We start from the raw sequence: 26,538 nt of genomic DNA on the forward strand, positions 1-26,538 counted from the left end.
GGGGGTCCCCCACCCTCCCTGGGTGCCGGCCTGATGGCTCTTAATGTGACACTCTTTTCACAACGTGAGTGTTTTTTTTTTCTTTTTTAATGCTGTGTTGCCTACGCAATTAGTTGCTGGCTGAAATAAAACTGATCCGTGCCTCTGCATGCGTGTGTATATCTATCCTGATAGATATACATGGAGGCAGGGGTTGCCCTCTAGTTGCAGTGGGCAGAAATTGGTGGCTAACCCCACGCACGTCTCCACAGGGCTCCTCCGCTCCCTCTTTTCCCGCGAGGTGAAGCATTGCTAATGCTGTCTGTGCTGGCCTTGCGTGCCTCCAGTAGCTGGGGGTCTCTTTGGGCTTGGAGGGCTGGGGGTCTTTTCCCAGGAGTCAGGCCCCAGCATGCATCCTTACCCAATGTTTTTAGAAGTAGCAAGTCCCTGCTGTGGAGGCCTTGAGTCCTGCTGGTGTTCCTGTGTGGCAGGGGAGAGTAGGGGGGTTAAACCACGACACACAGCTTCCCCTGGCTTTCTGGGGCCAGCCTGGAGGGGGAAGAAGATGGCTCTGCTCAGGGTTTCCTTCTCCTTGGGCACCCTGGTGTCCCCAGTGGCTTGTTGAAGGGCCCTGCCTCCCCTTTTTTGGTTTTGGAGCAGGGGGGGACGGCTGGGGCATGGCTTGCAGTGGAGGGGAAGCTCGCTTATCTCTGAAGGGGCAGAGCCCCAGGACTGGTTGGAGCGGGGAGATGCAGCTGTTCGAGGTGCAGGGGCTGGCGGAGGGATATGGTGGTGGGTCGTGATGATGAGTTGACCCTGGGACTTGGCCTTTGAGGTCAGCTGGGGAGGGATGTCTGAAAGGCCACGGAGCCCCCAGGTGCTAAAGGCTGGAGCTTGGGGATCTGGTGGAGGGTGAGAGCATGTGTCGTCCTATGGAGAGGTGAGCCTGGGGCCTCCGTGGGGACAGGGACCCTCGGCTCCAGGGGGTGAGGGGCGGGGGGTGCTGCGCAAGCTTTGTCCCTGGAAAGGGGGGTGGGCAGGGGGCTTTGCCTGGGTTTGGGGCACAAGGCCTCACCTGGCAACTGGGGAGGGGGGATGCTTATGCCATCAGCCCCTCCGGCCCTTGCTGGTACCCATTGCCCACACTCAGCACAGTGCTGTCCTCGGAGCTTGCAGCGGCCAGGCTGACCCCTTTGCCCATCGCGCGGTACCCCCTCGCTTTGTACCTCCGGCGGGTGTAGCAGACCATCGCTAGGATGGTGGCCAGCCCCGCCAGGACTGCTGCGGTGACACCAGCCGCCTCGCCCCCCGTCAGCCCCCGGTCCCTCACCATCTCCGCTGCATGCTGGATCTCTTCCGGCCGGGCCAGCCGCCACACTTGGCTCTGCCCATCCTTGACCCAGGTGCTGTCCCCATTCCCGCTGCTCACCAGCACAGTGTCAATGGCTGGCAGGTTGGTGGGAGGTCGGGTGAAGGGTGGCAGGCGGGCGGGTGGCAGCGAGCCCCCTGTGAATATGCCAGCCTGGACGCAGTACTCCACCTGGCAGCTATCGCTGATGAGCGCCAAGTGCTGGCTGAAGCCTGGGGGGCAGCTCTTGGCATGGGGGTCCTCGGCGGTGCCCTGGTGCTGCCCTGCCAAGGGGTTCCCTGCCTGGCAGCTGAAGAAGCCCCCGAAGGGCACTGCATACTGGCCACCCCCCTCATAATCCTGGCTCACGCACACCCTGAGCTCGTCGAAGAGCTTCAGTGGGAAGTACCCCGAGGGGCAGGACTGGGCACCAGTGACGGAGTTGGTACTGTGGGCACTGAACAGCCCCCCAAAGAGGTATCCTGAGTTTGGGGCCACCGGCCCGCTCATGGCACACCAGTAGGCGCTGAATTGCACCCGGGAGAGCCAGAAGACATCCCGGCACTTGCGGTGGCAGAAGATGCCCATGATGCACTTGTCGTGGCACTCCAGATGGCTGTGGCCTTCCTCCCGCTCCTGCATGCCCAGCAGTACTGGAGTATAGGTGGTGGGGCAGGAGAAAGCCCCAGTGAGGGGGTTCTTCTGCTCCAATGCCTGGCACAGCGTGCTGGTGTCAGGGCCGGCCAGTCCGGCACACTCCTGGAAGACTCCCCCGAAGGTGAAGTTGGTCATGACACCCTCACAGGAGCCATCATCAGCATTGGCATAGAAGTTGAAGTTGGGCGAGGTGGCATCAGTGCAGCCTGGGTAGGTGTTGAAGGTGTAGTAGCGGTGGATAGCCATCTCCACTCGCCTGGCCAACTTCTTCACTGTGGGCGTGGGCAGCTCTGGCAGGGTGCTGGGGTTAATGAAGAAGTACAGGGGCAGCCCTGAGCGGTCGAGAGCCACCAGCTGGTTTCTGATCCCCTCCTGCCAGGTCTTGAGGGTGATGCCTGGGTAAAAGGGGGTCCCGCCGATGCTCTCTACCCTGGAGTTGGTGCGGTTCTCCAGATACTGCTTGGTGAAGCCAGAGGTGACGTCCAGGGACTCCTCATTTTTCACACTGATGATGCTGTGGAAGGCCACGCCAGCGGAGGCAGTGACAGCACTCCGTGTGGCCCAGCTGTCCTTCAGGAAGGTTGCCTTGATCTGATCCTCCTGCACCAAGCTGGCTCCGGCGTCCACGGAGGTGATAGTGTGGGTGCCATAGTTAAGCACCAGCAGCTCGGCCAGAAAATCAGCCATCCGCGTCTGGTTGTTCTCCAGGTGGCTGGCGATGGTCAGCAGCTGCTTCTTGAAGCCCTTGTCCAGGACTGCCTCTGGGTCTATCTTGGCAGTGTAAACCAGGTTCCTGACTTGCACTCGTGTGGTGACAGCATGGTCTTTCACTTGGTGGGTCTTGGTCCGGTGGAAGTCGTAGGAGAACTTGCCGTTGATGGAGGAGAAGAGGGACACCTCCAGGTTAATGGAGGCAGAGGTGATGCTTTGGTAATCTTTCCAGGACTCGATGATTTCGGAGTTGATGTCCAGGTTGCTTTGCTTGCGAGGGATGGTGAAGATCTCATCTGGGATGATATAAGATCCGTCTTCTGTGGTCTTGCACAGCGAGTAGCCCAGGTTGATGACTCTGCCCATATCCAAATTCCTGAGGTTATCCCAGCCCCCCCCCCGGCAGGACTTCCAGACTTGGGAGCTTCAGGGCCTTCTTGCACTCTGGAAACCCAGCAGAGGAGGAAAGCTCCTGGGACTGCTCAGCCCCTCTCACCCAAGCCACCGACACGCAGACGAGCAGGACCCCCCACAGCACCCAGCCCATGGCTGAACCGGCACAGCACTCTCACCAGATGTCTGAGTGGTGAGGCGGGAGCTGGGGAAATGAGCTGGGTGGGTGTGCAGCTGCTGGGTGCTTCTTCCTTTGGGGGGTCGAATTAACAAAAGGGAAAGGAGAAGTGAGAACTGACAAATGCGAGAAATGACTGAGTGGAGCTGAGACAAGTGGGTGAGGAGCAGAGAGTTGCCTGGAGCTCATTGCCTCCCTGTTGTGAAAGCTCCCTCTCCCCATGAAAGCTGCATTCCCGGGGATGGGGCAGGGAGAAATCTCACCTTCAGCTCTTCACTGGGCCCAGGGAATTTCACTATGTGAATCTGTCTTGGTCAGTGCTTGGGTGACTCCTCCAGATGAATCCCTCTGTGTGACCCTAGCTTGTTTGTGCCATGCAAGGGACCTGTCCCTGGCCCCATGGCCTTGGGGTCCCACTCACATGATGGGGTGAGATCTGGTCCTGGTCACTTGGGCTTTGCTGCTGACTGCAAGGCTTTACTTTGTGGCAGAGGCAAGGAGAGGAAGCGGGGAGGTGGTGCAGTGTGGTTTCAGTGTCGGGGGGAGTGCAGCGCTTGTCTCCCTTCTCTCTCTTGGGGAAGATGCTGCCCGAGACCCTGGGGCAGGCACTGGTGGGTTTGGAGGTGTCCTGGTTTTGGCTGGGATAGAGTTAATTTTCTTTCTAGTAGCTGTATAGTGTTATGTTTTGGATTTAGTATGAGAAGAATTTTGATAACACACTGATGTTTTTTGAGTTTCTCATGCCCAGCCACCAGGAAGGCTGGAGAGGCACAAGAAGTTGGGAGGGGACACAGCCAGGACAGCTGACCTAAACTGGCCAAAGGGATATTCCATTCCATGTGACGTCATGCCTAGTATATAAGCTGGGGGGCGTTGGCCTGGGGGGGGAATCGCTGCTTGGGAACTAACTGGGCATCTGTGGGCGAGTGGTGAGCAATTGCATTGTGCATCACTTGTTTTGTACATTCCAATTCCTTTAATATTATTATTGTATTATTATAATTCTTATTTTCTTCCTTTCTGTCCCATTAAACTGTTATTGACTCAGCCCATGAGTTTTACTTTTTTTTTCCTGATTCTCTCCCCCATCCCCCTGGGTGGGGGAGGAAGAGAGTGAGCAGCTATGTGGTGCTTAGTTGCTGGCTGGGGTTAAACCACGACAGGAGAGTCCCCCCATGGGGTCCAGTCCATGACACAGGTGTGTCCCCCATACCAACACCTATCTACATTAGGGCCCTCTGCAGCCTCCTCTACCCCATCCCTGTCCTTCCCCCAGGGTCTGCAATAAGCCCAGCTGGGAAAAGCATCTCCTGCTCAGGACTGCTGAGCTGCAGGAAGCTGATCCCAGTGGTACTGAGCTGGCTCTGCCCAGGGCTGCTGGCATGTGGCTGGGCCCTGGTTTCAGTGGCACAGGGCAGCTGCTGTGTGTTTTGGGGAACAAACAGTTAAAGCAGGTTCTGCTGTGAATGCTATGAAAGCTGTGACAGGCTCACTTCCCCTATTTTTGCTGGTTAGTTCCTCTTCCCAGGACGGTTCTGGCACAAACAAGGCTGAAGTGAGAGCTATGATGGAGGGGTGGGACCATAGATGCATGTGTGCTTTTGCCAGGATAATGCTGGGCAGGGATGACAGGAACACCATGGAGGATGGCCTTGCTGGCCCCCGTGTGGGGCTTGGCCCCAGAGTAGCTGGAAAACCCTGGTGTGGGGAAGTCCTTGCTGGAGGCTCCCACACCAATCTGGAGCCATCTGCATTTCAGAGCGGGCTGTGAGGTCGCCTCACCTAAAATCTAGCCATGGGTTTCAACACCACCCAACTCCGAAGCCTAAGCAGTGACCCTTGGCAGAGAGCCGTGGCCAGTGATGGCTGTGGCCCCTGGGATCAGAGGAGGGAGAGAAGCCCCATGGGGCAGACAGGAGCTGCCTTGTCTCTCCACCGCGCAGGAGCAGCTCCCAAACGGAAACCAGGGCTTCTATGTGCTGTGTCTGCTGCTGCGAACCATCATGTCCCATGGTGACTAAGATGTGGCAGAGCAAGGCAAAACCCGTCCGCCACTCCCAGCTGGGGGATTAAAAAGATAAATTTCTTTCCTGACCACCACGGGGAAGGAGCAAATGCTGAAGTGGGAGAGCAAGCCATGCTCACCAGCTGGTGGGCACTGGGAGGGGAGGCAGAGCCCTGGGCAGGGCTGCTGCGGCTATCCAGAGGGTGAAGAAGGGGAAGCAAGGGAGGATGGCCACCAGTGGAGCTGCAGGTGCTGCAGCGGGAGGGAGAAATGCGGTTTGGACCTCCCCCCGAAAACAGCCGAGTGATTAAATGCTTGGGGCCAGAGTGAGGGGTGGGACGTGCTGCTCACTGCAAGCCACAGCACTGATGTAACCCAAATCAGCAGAGGACTGGGGTGGATGGAGGCAATGGAAGACCTTTTTGGTGCCATTTCTGGGCTGCTGGGTGCCAGGTCTGACTTCTGGCCCCATTGCTGGGTCTGGCGGGGACCCTTGGCCACCTGGGTCCCAGCCCTGAGGACATGGCGCCCCGGCATGCCAGGCTCGTGCATCATCATCATGCCGGGGCTTCCTGTAGGCTGGGATTCCCTGCAGTGGTGTGTCGTGTAGCCTCGTCCTGCCACTCATTCCTGGCACTGGGAAGCTGAGAATAAATTAGGCTGGGAAGGCAGCGCAGTTCAGTGCTCTGGCTGGAAAAAGCGTGTGGCCTTAGAAAAATGCCCAAGGGCTGCTAATAAACATACTGGTTTGCAGCAAAGTTCCTGGTGGGAGGAATTTGAGATTGTTATTCAGTGAACAGAAAACCCACAGATTGTAACCACTGAGCAATATGAGCCCAAGTCCTTGCAGGGATCACCCAAGACTGATGTTAAACTAGAAAAGCATGAGGTATCCTACAACCATCAGGGCTTGTGTCAGCTGGTGGCTGATTGCTGGCTTGGATTGCTGCTCAGCACCAAAGCACAGAAACTGCTTAGGACTGATGAAAAACTGTGTATATATTATGTCAATAAATAAATAGACAAAGAGAGAGAGTCTATATACACACACCCACACATACAGATATTTAAGCTTTTCTTGGCTGTACAGAAACCTGAAAGGGGAGGGGATGCTTTTACAAGCAACAGCCCTTTTGTCCTCATTGATGTTTTATTTTTAGGCAAAGCTTGGAGAACCTTGTCACAATGAGAAGTGGAGAAATGTGAGTTCAAAAGCCATCAAAATGAACCACGTGCGGTGTTTCAGTTTTGTTCCCTTTTTTGGCTGCAACTATTAGCAGCTGGTAGAGGAGGTAGCCCGATTTGTGGATTTCCATGGAGAAAGCAGGACTGAGCAATTTTGTGAGCTCTGTGCCTGGCACGCGTGCTGGTAAATGAAGGAGACAAAGTGGAAGCTCAGGCCATGCAGATGCAGGTATGACTTCGGTGGTTGTAAGCATGGTCCTGGCTGCTTGTTTTAATTAACATCTCTGCATTAAGACAGTGATTCGATCCAGTGTCAAGACCTGCCTCCTAGAGAGACCCAAACTCAAAGCACCTTCAGGCAGAAGGACCCTTTCTCCTGTAAGTCAGCCACAACCTATTTTTCTACAAGTGATCTCTTGAAATTTTTAGGGCTCCGTAGACCATCTTGACAGGGTCAGGTCATTCCCCAGCAGAGAGCTGCAAAAGCAGCGAGGAGCCCAGGAGGCCCCTGGGGACAGCTTCACCGCGTCACTGAGACTGGCGATGGCCACCACGCACTCAGGGATGGCAAGGCCAGACAGGAGGAGTAAGCACATCTTGCCTGACCTCTATGCACCCAAAGCCAACTTTGGCTATTTGTGTTCCCTGCCCCACCTGATGCAGATCAGAGCTTTAAGTTGCTTTTAAATTAACATAATTTAAACCCACTGGTTTTTTTCTCTTTCTGTCCCATGTTGCTTGTGCAACCTCTGGCATCAGAGGTGTAGAAAACAGTCTTCTGTTTAGTCTTCTGTAAGAAGGCTTACAGACCTTCTTCCCGGTAGAGTAAAACTAAATTTTTTAGCCATACTCTTACAGCACCAAAGGAAGTGGTAGCAATTAGGGGCATGCTAATTATCCCCTTTGTGAGGCTATTTCCCAGGGAGTCTAATTGCAGGTGAGTGCCACCATTTAATAGGCTCTATAACAATCCCATCCCACAGCAACCTTTGTGTGCCAGCTCTGGGGTGGGGGTGACGTGGCTGCTAGAGGCACTTGTGGCAGGTGAGAAGCACAGATACTTCCAGCATGTTCTTTTGGAGAGTATTTCTTGAAAAGGTATTGACTGACTGTTCCTACAGCTTTGCTTACTTGGCTTTACAGGGGCTTTCCCAGCTTTGGAGAAGAAGGAAAGGGAAACCAGGCAGGAATCACTGGGTGATTCTGCCATCCACAAGGCCAGGCTTGCTCAGTGCCTGAACCCTGTTATTATGGATGTGTTATCAATGTTGGATAATTCTGCCCAGGGCATTTCACTTTTCTTCAAGTTGGTGAAAAACTATATTTTTCTCAGTGGTCACCAGCATTATTTCTGGTTGCATATAAGATAAGCTTTTTCTCTCTGAGTGTTTTTTGAGCACAGGGAAGTAGCTCTAAAGCTATGAAGATCTCAGGAAGGATACCTTCAAATTGTGTTTCCCTGTATAATAGTCATCTAGCTCCAGAGTGGGTGGAATGGCACCATTTTCTGTAAGCTTGCCTGCTTTATTGAAAGGGAGCATTAAATGAGCTTATTCTGTGTAAACTGACTTTTAGACTTATTTTAAAGTTGTTGGGGCCTGGAGGGCAGTAATAGGCTCTAATTTCCCTGAGCAGCCTCACCTGGCCCCACATCCATGGCCACAGGAGTCCCAGCTGTGCTCAGCCCTCTGTCCTCTGAGCTATGTTGTAGCTGGGCTGCTCTGCAGCCCTGTCTCCTGGATGGATGCCTTGGACCTGTGCTGTAGGCAGCTCCTCTCCTGGATGGACTCCTTGGATGTATGTTGTATCTTACCCCCAGCCCCACGCTCCTGATGGACCCTGGACTTGGTTCATAGCTTGCTGTGGCTGGGGCTGTCGATGGGTCCAGTTACCAGCCCCAGCTCGTGCCCCATGGGACTGCACCGTACCAGTGAGGGTACTGCCTGTGCTGGGGTGCCTCCTGGCTATCCCCATCCTTAGGGGGGTAGCTGGTCTTTGCTGTTCCCTGACAGAAGCCACCAAACCAGTCTGTATTTTCTTTTGTATCTAGGTTAATGATGATACATTAACAACAGAGCTGGAGCTGAGCCTCAGTGTGCCTGGAGAGCCTGAGTGAGATCTCTGTGACCCTGGATGGAGGAGCCCCTGGCAGGGGCACCCTGTCCTGCCGAAGCTCAAATGTTGCACTTGGGGAAAATCAAATGTTGCAATGGGCACAGACTGAAACGTGGGACACTGTCTGAATGTCAGGAAACCCTTTTCCACTGTGAGGGTGACCGAGTACTAGCTCAGGCTGCCCAGGGAGCTTGCGGAGTCTCCCTCCTTGGAGGTATTCAAAAGATACCTGCAGGTGGTCCTGGGCTCCAGGTGGCCTGGCTTGAGCAGGGAGGGCTAGACCAGGTTGTTCCTTGCCTATCTCAGCCAGTCTGTGATGCTGGGACTGGGATCCCTGACATGCTCACAGGGATGGGAAACTGTCAGTGCATGGCAGCGGGATGCCCAAAGCCCTGGGGCCCCTGCTCTGGGTGGCTGCACTGCCAGGCTGGTACCCACATTAGGGGTGAGTGCTGGTGTGATGCAGGGCTGTGATGTCACTGACGTGTCCCTACCTGCAGGGCTGTGACCTCACAGCATGGTCATTATAAAAACACATGCCACCATCCCACACCTCCCTGTGTGGCTGTGTCAGACTCTGCACGATGAGCAATGACAGCTTTCTCCTCAGCATGCAGCTCCTGGCTGCTGGGGACATTCTGCTCGCCACAGGCTGTCACCAACAGGTATGGGGCTGCTTGGGGCCAGGAGGCTGCTCGGGGTGGAGACTGGTTGCAGGTGCATCAGTGTGCTATGGTCCTGTGTCTGCAGCTCAGGCAACACCCCCCCCCCCACAATTTGCAGGTGGTGAGCAGCAGGCAGGTGGTCCTGTGGGTCTCCTGTGCGGGCCCTAGTGCTGCAAGGCACAGGCCAGAACTGTGGATGGCAGCTTCACCACCTGATCTCTGCAGTCCCTCTGGAGGGGACCACCAGCATGGAGGGGACCACAGCACCCAAGTCCTGTGGGGCTGAGGCAGGCCACAAAGGGCAAAGGTGGTTGTCCTCGAGGAGGCAATGCCCTGGCTACTCCGAGAGCTTCCTGGGCTGGGGGGAAAATGGTCCTGGGACACCTCCAGGAGTACAGACTTACAAGGGTGCTGGCCTTGTGTTAGACTCCCACAGGGAACGCCAGCCCAGATGGCTGTGCCGCCTCCCACCTTAACACCCTCCAGCTCAGGAGGGACACCCAGCCTGGGCCCATGGCACCCAGGATACTGCAGTGGTGCTGACTGGCAACACTCTCCGCTTGGTCCTGGAGAAGATTTGCCAGCCGCAAAGGAAAGTGTCCCCATCTCTGGGGAGCTCTGCCTCTGATCACAGCTGCCATGCTGTGGAGTGACAGGGCCAGGCTTTGTGCAGCTGCTGCTTTTCAAAAAAGCTCTGTTGTGGTAAATAAGCATGTTGGCTTGCTCTCAAGAGAGCTCTGTGAGGGGCCTTACCCTGCCAGTGGGGCAGGGTGTGCTGGGCATGGGAAAGGGAAGGTGTGCTTAGGGGTGCTAGGGAAGCTGTGCTGTCCTGGCAGGAGGACAAGGTGATGTGGATCATCCTGGGTAAGCTGGGAGCTCCTCCTCAGCCCTGCCCGGGCTGTGGCATGGGGTCAGTCTCACCCCAAAGCCTGCACTGCCCTGCACCCAGAGGGTACGGTGGCAGGAACAGGCCATCAGCTCCTTCTGCAGCCAGTCAGGTTTTACACCCTGCAGGGCAGGTCCTTTGGCTCAACTTGACCTGTGACCCAAGACTCCCCCAAAGGTGGCTCCCTGCAGCCCCAGCACAGTAGTGTCCTCCAGGTCCTAGCCTGGGAGCAAGGTTAAGTCCCAGCCTGGTCCCAGGGCTAGCAGAGCTTCCCGGGCACCTTTAGGGACTGGATGGATTTCTGTGTGCCTGTAGCCACCTCTCATGGGCAGCTCCACAGTGGTTTGCCCAGATGTGAGCTCGCTGACCAGCTGAGAGAACTGGCCCTGCAGCAGTACTCTCCAGGGCTGCCGGGAGCGCACAGATAGCCAAGTCCTTCTGGACTTCTCTGCTGGGCCCCTGCCCCATCCCCGCGGGGCATCCCGGTCACATACAGCTGTTCCCTGCCTCATCAAGAAGGAGGGCTGGGGCGTGGAGGGTTCCCCAAAGCGTGACCTCAGACTCAGGGAGCAGGAAGGCCTTTGTGCGAGGAGACACCCCAGGCAAGGCGCTACTGCCGCGGCAACCAAACTGCGGTACTGCAGTGGGGCGCCGCGGGTGTGCGGAGGCGCCGCCGCGCTCCACGCCGCCGTCCGCCGGTAACGGCAATGCGATGCCACGGTGCCTGCGGGCTGGTGCCGCTGCGTTCGCTGCTGCCTCCCGGTGGGGAAACGCCGCCACCGCCCCACGCACTCAGTGTCGGTGTCGGCGGGCGCTCAGCGCCCAAAGCGCGGAACCGCAGCGCCGGGGCCGCCCCTGGGCACGCGCCCCCCGCCGTCCGCTCGCTGCTGCTGCCGTCTCGTGGCCGAAGCGCGGAACTGCAGCGCCGCCGCCTCCGCTGCTGTCGCCTTGTGGCCGAAATCCGGTACTGCAGCCCGGCATTTGCGCGCCGGCTCTGGCCCCTCCGGCGCGCCGTCGGCGGCCGGCGCATGCGCGGTCCCCGGGAGCAGCGTTGGGGTGCGCAGGGCGCGGGTCTCGGCGGCAGCGGGCGGGCGCCGGGACCGCGGGTGAGGCGAGCGATCCCCTCCGGCGGGTGCGGGGGGTGCCTCCTGCCCGCTGGCCGCCCGGGGCTGCCGGGACGGGAAGCTGCGAAGCGGCCGCCGCGGCAGGCTCCCGGTCCGCCGGAGGCGAGCCGGGCCAGGGCGGCGCCGGGGAGTTCCCCGAGAGCCGGTAGAAGGGAAGAGGGGACGGAGGCGCGCACCCCCTAGGCGCGGCCAGCGAGCGTCCCCCCGAGTCGCCAGAGCTCCCCCGGAGCCTCCCCCGGCCCCGCTCGGGCCGTGCGGCTGCCCCCAGCTCCAGCCCCTCCCCTGAAGCCTGTGCTGTGGCCGCAGGCAGCCCCCGAGCCCTGTCGTGAGGGCAGCAAGCCGGCCCTGCGGTGTTCTCGAGTCTCCCTTAACGTGGGTGCCGTTAGCAGCGGCGTGGGGAAAGAGTGGCGTCTGCGGAAGCCCCTGCTCCAGCCGGCGTCGAGTTACGGCAATAATGGTCACTGCTGCTTTTTCCCCTCTCACAGAGGTCATGCTGAGGATGTGGTTGTCTGTTCCTTCCCTGGGGATGCCATTGACTGCGCCGGCCTCGGGCTTGCATGGGCTGTCTCAGCCTGGCCTCCCTCTCCTTGCAGCGTGGGAATGAAAAGGGACAGGCGGAGCGCTTACTGGCTGTGGGCAGGAGCTGCTGAAGCTGGAGAGGCCAGAGAAAGGTAAAGAAGAAGAAATGGAAGGCTATCTGGCCGGCAGCTGCCTCCCACTGCAGGCAAGAGAGAGCCTGCCTCTCCGCATGTGGAAGGATCCCTCTTCGTAGTCCACAGCAGGTCAGACTGCCAGGGTCTGTATGCGTCACCAGCAGTGCATTATGGCCACGTAGTGCATGAGCGAGCGAGGCTACGTGTCTAGGAAGCCTCATCTCATAAGAGCTATGAGACACTCACATATTCTATTAGGTGGAGAACAGCCAAGCGACTGGAGTTACAGAAGAGGAAGGGAGGAGAGAAGGAAAAAGAAGCGTCTGAACAGGCAGTGTCTCCTGGCAGTGTCAAGACCGAGAGCTGTGGTGAGTCCTGGGCCTTCGGGGCCCTGTCACCCCTCTTGTGTGTCCTGGTCCCTCCCCTCCCGCCCCGGCCCCCTGTCTTTCCTACACTTCTGTGATTTTTTTTTTTTTTCTTCCCTGTACCTCTCCTCTTTTGTATATTCTCTTGTCCTGCTCCCTCTTCCTCTTTTTTTCACTCTGTCCTGCAGCCCATTCCTGTTTTTCCTTTTCCATCTCTTTGTCCTGATCTGCATCCCTCTCTTTCCCCCCCGCAATTTCTCTGGCCTGTTCTGTGGTGTTCTTTTCCTCTCTGTGCCTGTACATGCTGCTCTGTGTCCCTGCCTTCCTGTCTTTCTCCTTCCTACTTTCTCTTTCTCTCTCTATCCCTTTGTCTTGCCCGCTGTTGCTGTTTGGTTTTTTATTCTGTATCTCCCTGTCCCTGTCCTCTTTCCTGTTCATCTCTTACTCTCTCTGACCCTTTGTGCTGCTCCCTGCCCCTTTTTTATTCATCCTCCATCTCTCTGCAGGGCTCCTGATACTTCTCTTTCTAAATTCCCCAACCCCCTGTGCTTCTCACAGTCTCTGTGTTTCTCTCTCTCTTGTCATTATTCTTGTCTGTCACTCTGTCTTGCTTCCTCTCCTGTCGTTTCTTGCTGTATCCCTTTGTCCCGCCCCCTGCCCATATTCATATTCCTCTCTGTCCTGTTGACTGTCCCAGTTTTTTACCTCCATCCTGCTGCTGCCCTGATTTTTCTTTCTCTGCCCAGCTCCCTCTCCCTTTTTCTGTCTCTTTTCCTCTGTCCTTGTTGCCTGTTTCTCCATCTCTGTCCACATCCCTGTCCCTTTTTTACCTCTCTTTGCTGTCCCTCTGCCCTGCTTCCTCTTGCTATCTTTTCTTTCTCTCTCTGTCCCATTTCCTCTCCCATCCTTTCAAACTGTATCCCCCTGTCCAGCTAGCTGTCTCTTCTTTCCTTTTGCTCTTCCTCAGTAGTTTTTTCTTTTTCCATATCTCTCTCCCACTGCCCATCACAGTTGTTTTTTTCTCCTCCAATGTTGGCCTGCTGTCTGTCCCTTTTTTCTCTCTCTATCCTTCTGTCATGCTCCCTGTGTCTATTTTTTAATTCCTTCATCTCTGTCCTGCAGCCCATCACTATTTTTTTTCTCCTCTTCCATCCCTCGGTTCTGCTCCCTGTCCTTGTCTCTCTTTCCCTTGGTTCTGCCTCCCATCCTTTTTTCCTTTCTTGCTCCATCTCTCTGTCCTGCTCCCTATCTCTCTCACTCTCTTTCTGATTTCTCTGTCCTCCTCCTTGCCTTCCCCCCATTCTCTGTCTTGTTCCCTCTTTGGTTTTTTTTTGTTTTCTGTCACTCTGTCCTGCTCCCTGTCACTGTGTTTTCTCAATCCATCTCTGTCCTGCAGCTCAGTGCTTTTTTCCCTTTTCCAGCTATCTGTCCTGCTGCCCATCCTAGGCTTTTTCTCTTCCATCTCTGTCCTACTCCCTGTCTCTTCTTTTTGCTTGTCTTCCACTTTGTCCTGCCTCCCTGTCCCTTTTTTCTCTCTCTGTATCACCTTGTCTTGCTCCCTGTCTTCCTCTGACAATGTGTCCTGTTCCTTGTCCCCACCCACCCCCTTCTCCTATCCCTCTTCCTGTCTCTTTTCTCTTTCTATCCTTCTGCCCCAATGCTTCTTTCTCCACCTCTGTCCTGCTCCCTGCCCCTTGTTTCCTCTCACTGTCCCTCTGTTCTGCTTCCTGTCCCCGGTTTTTCTGTCTTTATTTCCCTGTCCCACTGCCTGTCTGGTCATTTGTTGCTATACCTCCCTGTCCAACCAGCTCTGACTTTTTCCCTTTCTCTCCTCCTCTTTCTTGCTACCTGGCCCTTTATCTTCCCTCTGCCTCTGTCCTCTAGCCAATTGCTGTTTTTTGAATTTTTCCTTCTTGGTCTCTTTGTACTGATCTGACCCTTTCTTTCTCAATCCCTTTGTGCTGTACCCTGTCCCTTTTCTCTCTCTGTCTGTGTGTTCTGCACCCTGTCCCTGTCTTCCTCCTTTCTCCCTCCTCTCCTTTCCTCCCCTATCTCTCTATCCCTCTGTCCTCCTCACTGGCCCTATGTTTTCTTGTGCCATCTCTTTGCAGGGCTTCTCGTCCTTATTATTTTTCTTGATTTTTCAACCTTTCTGACCTTATCCTTCTACCTTCCTTTCTCTCTTTGCTCCTCAGTCTTCTCCCTTGTCTTATTTTTCTTTCTAATTCTCTCTCCAGCTCTCCACCACTATTTTCTTTCTCCATTTCTCTGCTCTGCTGCCCATTCCTCTCTTTCTTTTTGCATCCTGCTGTGCTGCTCGCCATCCGTCCTTCCCTCCCTTCCTCCCTCTTTCTCTGTCATTATACTTGGGTCCCTTGTCTCTCCAGGACCTGTCTGTCCTGCTCCCCATCCCTAATTTTCCTTTTCCATTTCTCTGTCCTGCTCTCGGTCCCTGTTCTTCCTCTGGCTCCATCTCCCTGTCATTCTCCCTGTTGCTCTCACTTGTTCTCCATCCCAGTGTCCTGCTCCCCATCCCTCCTTTTTTTCTCTATATCCCATTTTCTTGGTCCCTGTCCCTCACTTGTCTTCTGTATCCCTCTCTCCTTCCCCCTGCCCCCCTCTCTGGCCTGCTGCTTGTCACTGGTTTTTTCTTTCTCTTGCTGTCTGTCTGGGTTGTGTCACTCTGTCTTCATCTGTATCCATTGTTCCCCCCTGCCCCGTCCTTCTTCCAGCCTGTGCTTTCTTCTCTCTATCCCTCTGCCCGTAATGCTGCTTTCTCCATCTCTCAGTCCTGCTCCCTGGCCCTTTTTTTTTCCTCACCATCTGTCCTGCTTCCTCTCCCTGGTTATTCTGCCTCTCCCTGGTTATTCTGCCTTTATGCCTCTGTCCTGCTGCTTGTCTCATTGTTTCTAGTTATAACCCCCTATCCAGCCAGCTGTCCCTTTTTTCCCTTTCTCTCTTCCATACTCTGGCCCTACTTTTTCTTCATCTGTCTCTGTCCAGCAGCCCATCACTGTTTTTTCCCCTTCTCCATCTCTTGTCTTAATGTACATCTGGTTCCCCCGTCCCCACCACCCTCAGTCCCTCTGTCCTGTTCCTTATACAGCTTTTTGTCTTTCCATGTCCCACGCTCTATCCCCATCTTTTTTTTCTCTCTCCCTCCTTCCTTTCCCCTCCCTCCTTTTCTCTACATCCATTTGTCCTGTTGCTCATCAGTGTTTTTTCCTTCCATTCCTCTGTCCTGTTCCCTCTCCCTTACTTCTCTGTCATCCCTCTGTCTTGTTGCGGATCATTATTTTTGCTGTCTGCATCCCACTGCCTTGCTTCCCGTTCATCTCTTTTGGCTCTCTCCTCCTGTGCTGCTCCCCAGCAGCATTTTGTCTTTCTCCAGCTCTCTGGCCTGCTCCCCACTCGCCTCGTTTTCTCTCTGTCATTCTTTCCGCTTCCCTGTACCTCTCTCTGCAATCTTGTGTCCAGCTCCTTGTCCTTCTCTGTGTATTCCCCGCTGTCCTGGTCCCTGTCCCTCTCTTTGCCTCTCTCTCCCTGTTCCTGTTTGTTCTTTCTTTCCCTCTCTGTTCCCTTGTTTTATTTTTCGCTTCCCAGCCCTCCGTCCTGCTCCCCATTGCTGTATTGAACACGGGCGGGGCCGGGGGCGGTCGGAGGGGGGGCGGGGCCGGGGGCGGGGCCGGGACGCCTGGGCGGGCCCAGCAGAGCGGCAGCGGCAGCGGCTGCCCCGGCTGCCGGGTTCCGCTCCGCTCCGGGCCGTGAGGGAGCGGGAGCCGCCTCGGAGCGGGGGAGGAGCGGCGGGTCGCGGAGGTGGGATCCCCGGCCGGAGCCTCCGCGGGCGGGTCTGGGCTCTGCTCTCCCGGGGCCGGCGGGGGCGGAAGCTGCCCCGGGGTCGTTGCGGGGGGGGTTCGGGGCCGAGCCCGTGTCCGGCCGCGGGGGAGCGGGAGCAGGGGCAGCCCCATGCCGTCCCCGGCTGCTCCTCGCTGGGGCCGGGCGGCCTCTGCCGCTCCCGGCGCGGGTCGGGCAGCGGCGGCCCGGGGGGGCTCCTGCGGCGGCGGGCGGGTCCCAGTGCCCACAGGGGTGGCGAAGAGCCCCGGCTGCTGCCGGTGGGGGGTCCTGGAGCGGGGCCGGGCTGGGGGTGGCTGGGCCCGGCTCCCCGTGGGAGTGCTTCGGCTGGGGCGTTTGGGGTGCGCACCCAGCGCTGGCGGTGATGCCAGGGAAAGCAAGCCTGAAACAGCAATAATGAAGCGGCGCCTTGCCTGTGCTGGGGCTGCCCCACAGAGGCGTGGGGCCGGGCCCTCTGCAGTTCCTGAGCACTCCCCAAAAGTGCGTGTGGGGCCCCAGGGGTGCAGGGCTGTGGGGTGGCTACATTCCCCCCAGCATTGCCCATGGGGACTGCAAAGGGGGTCAGCTGGTTTGGGGGCCAGAAATGGAGACCCAAGTTTTCTGTTCCTGGGGCTTGAAAACAGGCTCGCGTGGCTGATTTTGGGGCTCGGAAACAGGCCGAGCTGCGCGGCTTTGAGCCCAGAAACAGAGGTCCGGCCCTGCATTTTTGGGCCTTGAGAACAGGCTCAGCAGCCAGGTTTTTTGGCTCCCAAATGGGCACTGAGTCAGCTGGTTTGGGGGCCAAAAGCGGAAGCTGGTGTGGCTGGTTTTGCAGGTGGGTGAGAGGCAGGCGAGTGGGAGGGTGTTGGGGGCTGTGGGGGAAAGCAGGGGGTGGGCAGGGGGCATGGACCTTCTCTGGAGATGGTGGTCTGGTTGTGTCGGACGCCGAAGTTCAGGAGGCCAGCACGCAGCAGGCCAAACTCAACATCTGCGATGGTCTGTGGGGGGAAAGGCACTTTTCAGACTGCACGTGCCCTCTCTGAGTCCAGCTCTTCTTTCTACGCTGCTTAGAATAGTTGTTAAGTAATTAATTGCACAAACTAATGAATATTTATACAGCGTATAACTATGATGTTTAATCCTAATGCTCAAGTTTTGACAGCAATTGATTTACAACCTTATCGGAAGCCCAGGCTGTTGCATGTAGCTGGAGCTTGGAAGGAGAAGAAGTTGAAATCAACCAGAGCTTCAGTGCAGAGCTGGGGCTTCAATTAGCCAGAACTGTAGCAAGCGGGAGCTGGAATGAGGCGGGGTGTCCGCTGTCTGGAGCGTGCATTAGCCAGAGGCAAAATTACCTGTGGCTGTAATGAGCAGGAGCTGCAATTAGCTGGAGTGTCTCTCTGCTGGAGCGTCCGTTGGCCGGACTGCGCTCCCAGCACGGCTGAAGAGCGGCCGGGTGCAGGCAGGGCTGTCCACAGCAAGCAGCTCCGAGCAGCAGGGAGGTGAGTTGTCCTTCTGCCAGCGGGGAGCCCAGCCTCTTCCCTTGGGGATCTAATCCAGACCACACTCCTCTCTCTGCGTGGAGGGTCTCTCCCAGTCTGTTCCTGAGGGCAGCAGTGAGGTTGGGGTCCCCCGGTTATCCCGGGGCAGCCCCTGCTGCGAGGGGGTGCGGGCGAGGCGTCGCCATCCCCTCGGTACCGGGCAAAGGGGAGAGAAAGCGGCCAGTGGGAGCTCCTGGGGTGCTGAGCCCTTCCGGCAGAATCCTCCCCTGTCTTTTCACCGTTGGCTGGGTGTGACAAACAGGTTAATTTTTTGTCTCCTCTTTTTCCAGTGTCACCTTCTGCGGCACATGAAGGAAATCCTGCGTGGTTAATTCCGCTTGCTGCTCAGGTAATTGCACATATCAAGCTGGGGGAGTGGAGAGAAAAACTTGTGAGTTCAAGGGCGCTACGGATACTCCACATCAAACCCACAGAAAAGGCAAATTTGCTGATAGTGCAGAAAAGCTGATGGAAAAATTGCTGTTAACAGATCGTGCCCTGTTCCTGAACTGGTCCCTTGATATGTTTTTGTTTCAGGTGAAAGAACGAAATTTCATGTCTGGTAAATTCAGAGCTGCCTGTTAGCTTCTTTAGGGTCGAGTCTTTCTCTTCTCTCTCTTCATACTGATTTTATGGGCAAGTTGGAAATAGCCTTTTACTTTTTTATGTGTAACTGAATTTTTAGGAATATGTGGTGTCCCTGTAGTTCATTTTTGAGCACCTAGATGCCAGTAGAAATGTCATGAGTGAAACGTGATGGAAACTGGTACTTAAACTTGATTTTTATTTGATTTTTTTTTTTTTTCTTCCCCATTAAGACTGTTGATGGCATGTTGTTCTGTGGCACAATCCCCATGCCGTTCAGTGGAGTCTTCAGTCTAGGACTTCTAAGTAAAAAAGTTTGTCCTTCCAAAAAAGGACTAGTCATTCATAGGACTGGGGCTGTAGCTGTTGTGGTGGATCTGTAAGCATAGATTCTGATTGTGTACGACCTCGTCCCGCAGCTTCACAGGGTTATCTCCCTGCAGCAGTGCTGTAAGGAAGGGAGGAGACGTTTTCCAACACCGGCAACAGTGTTTACTTGTATGCTAAGAAGGTGTTCAAAAGGGTATCAATTAGCCTAAATGCTGATTTTAAGTGTTCTAATCACTCTTAACTTTTAAAGGAGGTGTTGTATTTCGAGCTGACCTGTTTACCTAGAATCCTCCTTTAGCTCAGGACTCTTCTTGTGCACCCCCAGCCTCCGCTGGCAGGGCGGTATGAGAAACTGGAAAGTCCTTGACTTAGTATAAACACTGCTTAGCAACAACCAAAGCATCAGTGTGTTGTCAACATTATTCTCATCCTAAATCCAAAATGGCCCTGTACCAGCTACTTGGAAGAAAATTAACTTTATTCCAGCCGAAACCAGGACAACCCCAAACCCCCTGATTCTGGGTCTGCAACGGAAAAAAACAAACGAATTTGGGACTCCTGGGAAAGCCAAATTCGCCTGGATTTGTGCAGCTGGAAAGCAAAATAACCACCCCATTTTCATGCACAAAACCACAACCAAAAGATCACCCCTTTTTATGTTGTGGAAAAGCACTGAAACACACCCCAAACTGAGTATTTTGAAAAAGCAAAAAACTGCCCGGTTTGGGGAAGATTGGGGGTTCAGCACAGGCAGTTTGAGGGGGATTGCTGGGGTTCCTCCCAGTGTGGATGATCTGGTGTGGATTCTCTGTTGCGTGTTATCCCAGGTGAGTTACCTGCTGTGGATCATCCCGGGTGGACTCCCTGGGGTAGGTCATCCCCGCCCGTGTCCCCCCATCCACCTTTGTACCCTCACCTACCCTCCCCCCGTGTGTGTTTCTCCCCCATATGCCCCCCGTTGCTCCGGCCCGCCCCCTTCACCCACGCGAGTTTTTAACCCACACGAGTTGTTTCCCACCGCATACCCTGCTCTCCTATCTCCTGGCCCCCCCCCGCTTTCCCTCCTCCATATTCCACACCACCCCCGCCCCCATCATCCGTCAGGCTTCAGACCCCTGGCATGCTGCCTGCACCCCATTCTCTGTCATTTTTTTTCTTCTTTTCCTTACAAGTTGTTGTTGTTGTTTCTTTTTAATGATTAAACTGTTTTTGTTTCCAGCCACGAGTTTTCTCACTTTCGCCCTTCCGATTGTCTCCCCATCCCACTGGGGGCGGGGGAGCGAGTGAGTGGTCCCGTGGGGCTTTGTTGCCAGCTGGCGTTAAACCACGACACGAGGTGAGTTGCAAGCCCTGCCTGGCTAATGCTGGAGGCTCTCTGTGTTCCTCCTGCCATCTTGATGGGCCGTCCTTGTTCTTCATTGCCGCTTTATAGCGAGCGCCTCTTGTTCCATAAGCAGCAGTACTCGGGCCATGCAGGTACTGCGCGTTGCAGGCAGCAAAGGGCAATTGTGACGCTTGCTGGGGGAAGCGGCAAGGAGTGCGGAGCCACGCTCCTGTAGGGAGCAAAGATGGAACCTCGAGGGCTCTACGGTCATCTGCTGAGGACATCTAATAGCCCGACGCGCCTCTTTGCTTTCCCTGCTTTGCGTCTATTTTGCACACCAGAGGGCAGGACGGTAAACCCACCCCATTTTCATGCACAAAACCACAACCAAAAGATCACCCCTTTTTATGTTGTGGAAAAGCACTGAAACACACCCCAAACTGAGTATTTTGAAAAAGCAAAAAACTGCCCGGTTTGGGGAAGATTGGGGGTGAAGCAGAGGCAGTTTGAGGGGCATTGGTGGGGTTCCTTCCAGGGTGGATTATCTGGTGTGGATTCTCTTCGATAAGAGACAAGCCCCGCACAAGAAGCCTTGCATGCGGGCAGGATTAGGAGAGCAGAGTTGTGGTAGCACAGGTGAGGAAAGGTGCGCCCACCGCAAAGGAGCCCCAGGATCGCAAGGGTATCGCTCACTTGCAGATCGGCCGCTCGCATGTGGTCCGCTGCGGCACGCTGTTTCCTGCTGAACAGAGCTGCCCCTCTGGCACGAAGCAGCTTTGGGTCTCTTGTGGCCTGCCTTCAGGCTGTCACCTGAACCAGGCGTTATTTTTTTTTAAAAATCTCTCGCCAGCATCTGTTGACTGGCTGCTGTCCCTCCCACAACCCTGATGCCATGCGCAGACGGATACAGCAGTCCCTGGGGCTTGGTCGAGGGCAACCCCCCCCCGCCCTCCTGCTGTTTGCAGGTTCCCTGTGCTGCTTCTCCTGTCTAGATAAGGGGGGGGGGGGGGGGGGCAGGGACAGAAGCGACCGCCCGAATTGTCTGTTGTTTGTGCTTGACTGCTGTAACCGCTCCAGCCACTCGGGTGCTTTTTGGAACGGAGGCAATGAAGGTGACTGCCTGGGCTGCAAGTGGGGAAAGGGCAGGGCAATGTAAGCCCTGTGCCCCCAGTAAGTAGTTACCGCCTGTGGCTGGTCTCTACTGGGCTGGGCTGAGCTGTGAGTCATGTCTCATCCAGCTGATGCTCAGAAGAGTATCCTTACGGGGATGCTGCTGCCCGGTGACCGAAGATGGGACTTGGCATTCGAGAGCAGCGCATGCGCGGTGGCGTGTGTGGTGGGCCCCTGCTGTTGCCTGGCATCGGAAACGCGGTACGGCAGCTGGGAGGCACGCATGCGCGGTAGTGCGTTTTACGGCACTTGCCACTGTAGCCTGGCAACCAAATCGCGACACGGCCGCTCCGCAGGGGCACATGCGCGGTGGGGCGGTTTACGGCACTCCTGCTGTTGCCTGGCAATCAGAACGCGGTACGGCAGCTCGGCAGAAACGCATGCGCGGAGCGCGTTTTAACGGCGCTCGCCGCTGTTGCCTAGTAACCACAGCGCGACAGGGCGTCTCGTCAACCGCGCATGCGCGGTGGCGAACTTACGGCGCTTCTGCTGTTGCCTAGCAAGCAATACGCTGTACGGCAGCTGGGGAGGCGCGCATGCGCAGTGCGCCTTTTACGGCGCTCGACGCGGTTGCCTGGCAACCAAAGCGCGACACGACCTCTCCAAAAATGCGCATGGGCGGTGGGGCAGTTTACGGCGCTCCTATTGTTGCCTGGCAACCAGAAAATGTACGGCAGCAGGGGCCGCACGCATGCGCGTTAGCGCGTTTTACGGCGCTCGCCGTGGTTGCCTGGCAACCATAGCGCGACACGGCGTCTCCGCAAAGGCGCATGCGCGGTGTGGCGATTTACGGCACTCCTGCTGTTGCCTGGCAACCAGGACGCTGTAGGGTAGCTCGGTGGCCGCGCATGCGCGGTGCGCCTTTTACGACGCTCGCCGCTGTTGCCTAGCAACCCTAGCACGACACGGCGTCTCGGCAACCGCGCATGCGTGGTGGCGCGCTTTACGGCGCTCCTGCTGTTGCCTAGTAACCAAAATGCTGTACGGCAGCTGGGAGGCACGCATGCGCGTTTCGCCTTTTACAGCACTCGCCGCTGTTGCCTAGCAACCACAGCGCGACGCGGCGTCTCAGCAACTGCGCATGCGCGGCGGCGCGCTTTACGGCGCTCCTGCTGTTGCCTGGCAACCAAAACGCGGTACTGGCGTTCGGGAGCCGCGCATGCGCGGTGGCGCGTTTCGGCCGCCCTCCTGCTGTTGCCTGGCAACCACGACGCCGTGCAGCTGCTCGGGAGCCGCGCATGCGCGGTGGCGGCACGTTTCGCCAGCGCTCTCTTCCGCCGCCTATTGACCAAAGTTCGGTACTGCAGCTGGGAGCCGCGCATGCGCGCTGGCGCGCCGCGCCAAGCCGTCGCAGCTGCCGCCCTGCGACCAATGTTCCGTACTGCAGCTCGGAGGCTGCGAGTGCGCGGGGCTGCCCCTGTCCTGCACGTGCCGTCCGACGGTAACGGCAATGCGGCACCGGCGGGAGGTGCCGCCGCGCTCGTTGCTTCCTCCCGGTAAGGAAACGCCGCTTCCGCCCCAGGCGCGCGGTGTCGGTGGGCGCTGGGCGCACAAAGCGCGGAACCGCAGCACCGGGGCTGCCCCTGGGCACGCGCGTCCTGCCGTCCCCTCGCTGCTTCTGCTGCCGCCTCGTGGCCGAAGCGGGGAACTGCAGCGCCGGCATGGCACAGGTGCGCAGCAGCAGCGCCGCCGCCGCCTCCGCTGCTGCCACCTTGTGGCCAAAGCGCGGTACTGCAGCCCGGCGGTCGCGCGCCGGTTCCGGCCCCTCCAGCGCATGCGTGGTCCCCGGGAGCCGCGTGGCGGTGCGCAGGGCACGGGTCTCGGCGGCAGCGGGCGAGCGCCGGGACGGCGGGTGAGGCGAGCGATCCCCTCCGGCGGGGGCGAGGGCGAGGGCGGGGGGGTGCCTCCTGCCCGCTGGCCACCCGGGGCTGCCGGGACGGGAAGCTGCGAAGCGGCCACTGCGGCAGGCTCCCGGTCCGCCGGAGGCGAGCCGGGCCAGGGCAGCGCCAGGGAGTTCCCCGAGAGCCGGTAGAAGGGAAGAGGGGACGGAGGCGGGCACTCCCCAGGCGCGGCCAGCAGGCGCCTCCCCGAGTTGCCAGAGCTCCCCCGGCCCTGCTCGGGCCGTGTGGCTGCCCCCAGCTCCAGCCCCTCCCCTGAAGCCTGTGCTGTGGCCGCAGGCAGCCCCCGAGCCCTGTCGTGAGGGCAGCAAGCTGGCCCTCAGTGCATCTCCAGAAGCCTCTGCAGAAGGAGGGGCTCTGGCCAGGGGCGATCTGCGGTAATGAGTCGATGCTTCTCTTTCGCAGAGGCTGCGCTGAGGGCATGGTTGTCTCTTCCTCCCTTGGGGATGCCGTTGACTGCAGCAGCCTCAGGCTTGCGTGGGCTGTCTCTGCCTGGCCTCCCTCTCCGCGCGTCGCGGGCGCGGGAGCACGAACGGACAGGCGAGGCACTTACCGGCTGTGGGCAGGAGCTGCTGCGGCTGAAGCTGGAGAGGCCAGAGAAAGGTAGAGAAGAAGAAATGGAAGGCCGGCCGGCCGGCAGCTGCCTCCCACTGCAGGCAAGAGAGAGCCTGCCTCTCCACGTGTGGAAGGATCCCTCCTCGTAGTCCGCAGCAGGTCAGACTGCCGAGGTGCACTGCAGGGTCCGTATGCAGCACTGACGGTGCCGTACGGCCACGTAGTGTGCGAGCGAGCGAGGCTCTGTGCCTAGGAAGCCTCGTCTTGCAAGACCTGTGAGATACGTGTTCTCCTAGGGGGAGGAGGACAGCCGTGCAGCCGGAGTTACAGCAGAGGAGGGGAGCGGGAGAGGAGCAGAAAGAAGCGTCTGAACTGGCAAATTCTCCTGGCAGCACCAAGAACAAGAGCTGTGGTGAGCCTTGGGGCCCTGTCTCTCTCCCCTCTTCTGCGTTCCGGTCCCTCCCTGGCCCTGCCCGGCCCCCTCTCTTTCCCACACCGCTGCCTTTTTTTTTTTTTTTTTTCTTCCCTCCTTTCCTCCCTTGTACCTCTGATACTGAAAAGCCGGTCGAAGAAACTCTCTAAGGCTCGTTTTGGAGTTTTAGAAAGCAGGCATTCTTCATTGCAGCGCTGGATGCACGGGGGATAGTTCCACCTAGCGTGCGTGCCACAGGTTTAGCACACACAGGTTCTATAGAATAACTAATTGCATATTAATCAGATTAGTATACATATACATAAAAATGATGGCAACCGATTATCACAGTACTGCCTACATCCAATCATGCGCAATGAAGGATCCGTTTGAGACGAAGGGCTGCTTTTGCGACCACCGGCCCATTTGAAGTTCTTGCTGGCTGTCCTTGAAGTCTTTATTCTTGTCCTTGTTCTTTGATCTTGAAGCTTAAGGCAGTTTCAATCGCACGTGGTCAGTTTCAGCATTGTTCTCATCTAGTGCACGGGAACATCTAGTCCTAAGAGCAAAGAACTGCAAAACTTGTGAGTACCTACCTCTGCTAGTTAACTGCTTGGCTATACTTTTGTCTACTGTTTCAATCATCGTGTTAGTGTAAGATTTCTAATAATTATTTACCAAATCTCACTTTTACAGTCACCTAGCAGCAAACCAGTTTCCACGGCTGGTACAAAACATTAAAACCATCCAAATATTTAGACGTGCCATACAGAATGTATGGACATATGCTATCAGAGGTGTCCCAGGGGCAGGGGGAGCGTCGGGGGGGGGGGGGGCGGGCCCGAGCCCCGGAGCGGACTCGCTGGCAGGACTCATTAGGCGCGCGACTGGCTGAATGAACACTGGCCGTCCGTCCCCGTTGCCCTCCGGGCTGCGTTTGCGCTCCATTTGCACGGGGCGAGGGGCCGTGAGGGAGCCCAGGGGAGGAGGAGGTGAGGCGCTGGGGGGTCGGGCCGTGCCCCCCCTGTTCCTGCTGGGCTCCAGCTGTTGCAAATATTCTGGTAAAGAAATCAAAATTTAATCACGTAGAAGACTTAGGTTTGATTAAGAAGTAAAATTGTGAAGCATAACGTATAGAATTGTTAAGTGTGAAATATATTAACCTGATTCGTGTCAATATAAAACAACGATAGGGCCGCATGGTGAAATGTGACCCTCTCTGCATATGTGATCTTTAACCGTTTTGCTTGATCTTGTATAACCGTAGGCCTAAGGGAAGTAGGAGAGTATGTATATAGTTCTTGCTTCCTGCAAAAGTCATATAACAGTAGGGAATTACAAAAGTTGGAAACGAAATAAAATCAGACATCAAGTAGAGATCGAAAAATACTTCACACGGTCTCTCGGAAGTAGCGGAATCCTATAGTTGCAAAGGTTTAAAGAAAAAGGGGGGGGGATTGATATAAAGAACAAACTGCTTATTGCTTAATGATTGTCTCTCTGTAACTTTACATACCCAGGACTGGTGTTTGTCAAGGATTAAGCCTGTCAGAGACTGGTACTTAGGAATGATGAGCAAGAAGGAACCAAGAGCGATCACAAGACTTAATTAAGTGTTCGATGAATTTACGCTCTTGTTAAGAAAACACAAGTAGAGGCCTTGCTTGAATAGATAAGGCCGGAAAAGATAAGAACTCCTGCCTTTTGTTCCCATCCTTGTAGATAATTTAGCTTAAACTAACCCTATGGTGCTATACCACTAATGAGAACTTAGATAATAAGAACACTATCAAGCACTAAGGTATCAAAACATGTAAAGGACCATACTGCGCAGAATCACCTGAGGAGGGTCAAATAGCGGACAAGTGAGGAACACTATGGAAGACCACCAGAGGACTCCTGAAGACCACCAGAGACCTTCAATGCGCCTGCGTAAAGGACATTTACATATGTTAATAGTTTCCCGGAAAAACTAATGAATATGTATAACATTTCTCAGGAATCTAGTGAATATGTATGTAGAACCTGTACTTAACCTGCACAATTAGACCTGACGGGGTGTGCCTTGGTAGAGCAGAGGCTGCCGGTGCACCCAGCGCCATTTGCTTGCCTCTATTCATATAATAAATTGTAAACTTTAATTAGAATCCTGTTTTGGACGTGATCATTTTTCACATTAAGTCTGAAACGTAGCCGTAGAAACTTTAGGAACTGCGTTACGTGTGACTATCGGAACCTTAATATTGTTAAAGTTGGAAATAGCGAACCCTAGAACCCTCCCCAGGAAGTTACTGGTTTTCCTATGTTCTGTTTCAAGAAACTAAGGAAACCGTCATGGACACCAGTTTGCTGCTTGGAGACCCCCTTACCCTTCCCATCTTGATTTGAGTATCGAAGATTCCAGTCAGTAGAGCTAAGTGTAACTGACCAATGATTGTTTTTAAATAAGAATATTGATAAGGTTACATAATCAAAGGACCAATCCTTATAAAGGTTAAATTTAAGAACGAGCACAGTATGCATTTTTATGGAAAGAGCTTATGTAACAATGACCTGACAGAAAAAGTCTGTAAAAACTGACGGATTTTGATACTAGGTGGGACGCGCCTCTGGAGGAGCGATCCCCCG

The 26,538-nt window shown here is 55.9% G+C and overlaps 2 protein-coding genes and 1 long non-coding RNA gene across 3 annotated transcripts; 2 read left to right on the top strand and 1 right to left on the bottom strand.

The window, feature by feature from the left end:
- Positions 1 to 69: 69 nt before the first annotated feature.
- MPEG1 (macrophage expressed 1) lies at positions 70 to 3,296 on the bottom strand. The gene is given in 2 exon segments (XM_030039219.1): positions 70 to 3,094; positions 3,096 to 3,296. Coding segments are annotated over 2 exon segments (2,163 nt in total). The 5' UTR covers positions 3,243 to 3,296; the 3' UTR covers positions 70 to 1,078.
- Positions 3,297 to 16,366: 13,070 nt separating this feature from the next.
- Positions 16,367 to 19,223, top strand: LOC115351955. Its single transcript, XR_003926959.2, has 2 exons — positions 16,367 to 17,985; positions 18,455 to 19,223. It is a non-coding gene; the product is annotated as an uncharacterized LOC115351955 (long non-coding RNA).
- A 1,942-nt stretch (positions 19,224 to 21,165) lies between these two features.
- LOC115351627 lies at positions 21,166 to 25,471 on the top strand. Its single transcript, XM_030038546.2, has 6 exons — positions 21,166 to 21,246; positions 21,307 to 21,402; positions 21,546 to 21,666; positions 22,091 to 22,541; positions 23,795 to 23,910; positions 25,431 to 25,471. The coding sequence occupies exons 1-6, from the start codon at positions 21,166 to 21,168 to the stop codon at positions 25,451 to 25,453; spliced, it is 888 nt and encodes a 295-aa protein (XP_029894406.1). The 3' UTR covers positions 25,454 to 25,471.
- Positions 25,472 to 26,538: the final 1,067 nt, after the last annotated feature.

This window comes from Aquila chrysaetos, chromosome 16 (assembly GCF_900496995.4).
Source record: "Aquila chrysaetos chrysaetos chromosome 16, bAquChr1.4, whole genome shotgun sequence".
NCBI classification, from domain to species: Eukaryota; Metazoa; Chordata; class Aves; order Accipitriformes; family Accipitridae; genus Aquila; species Aquila chrysaetos.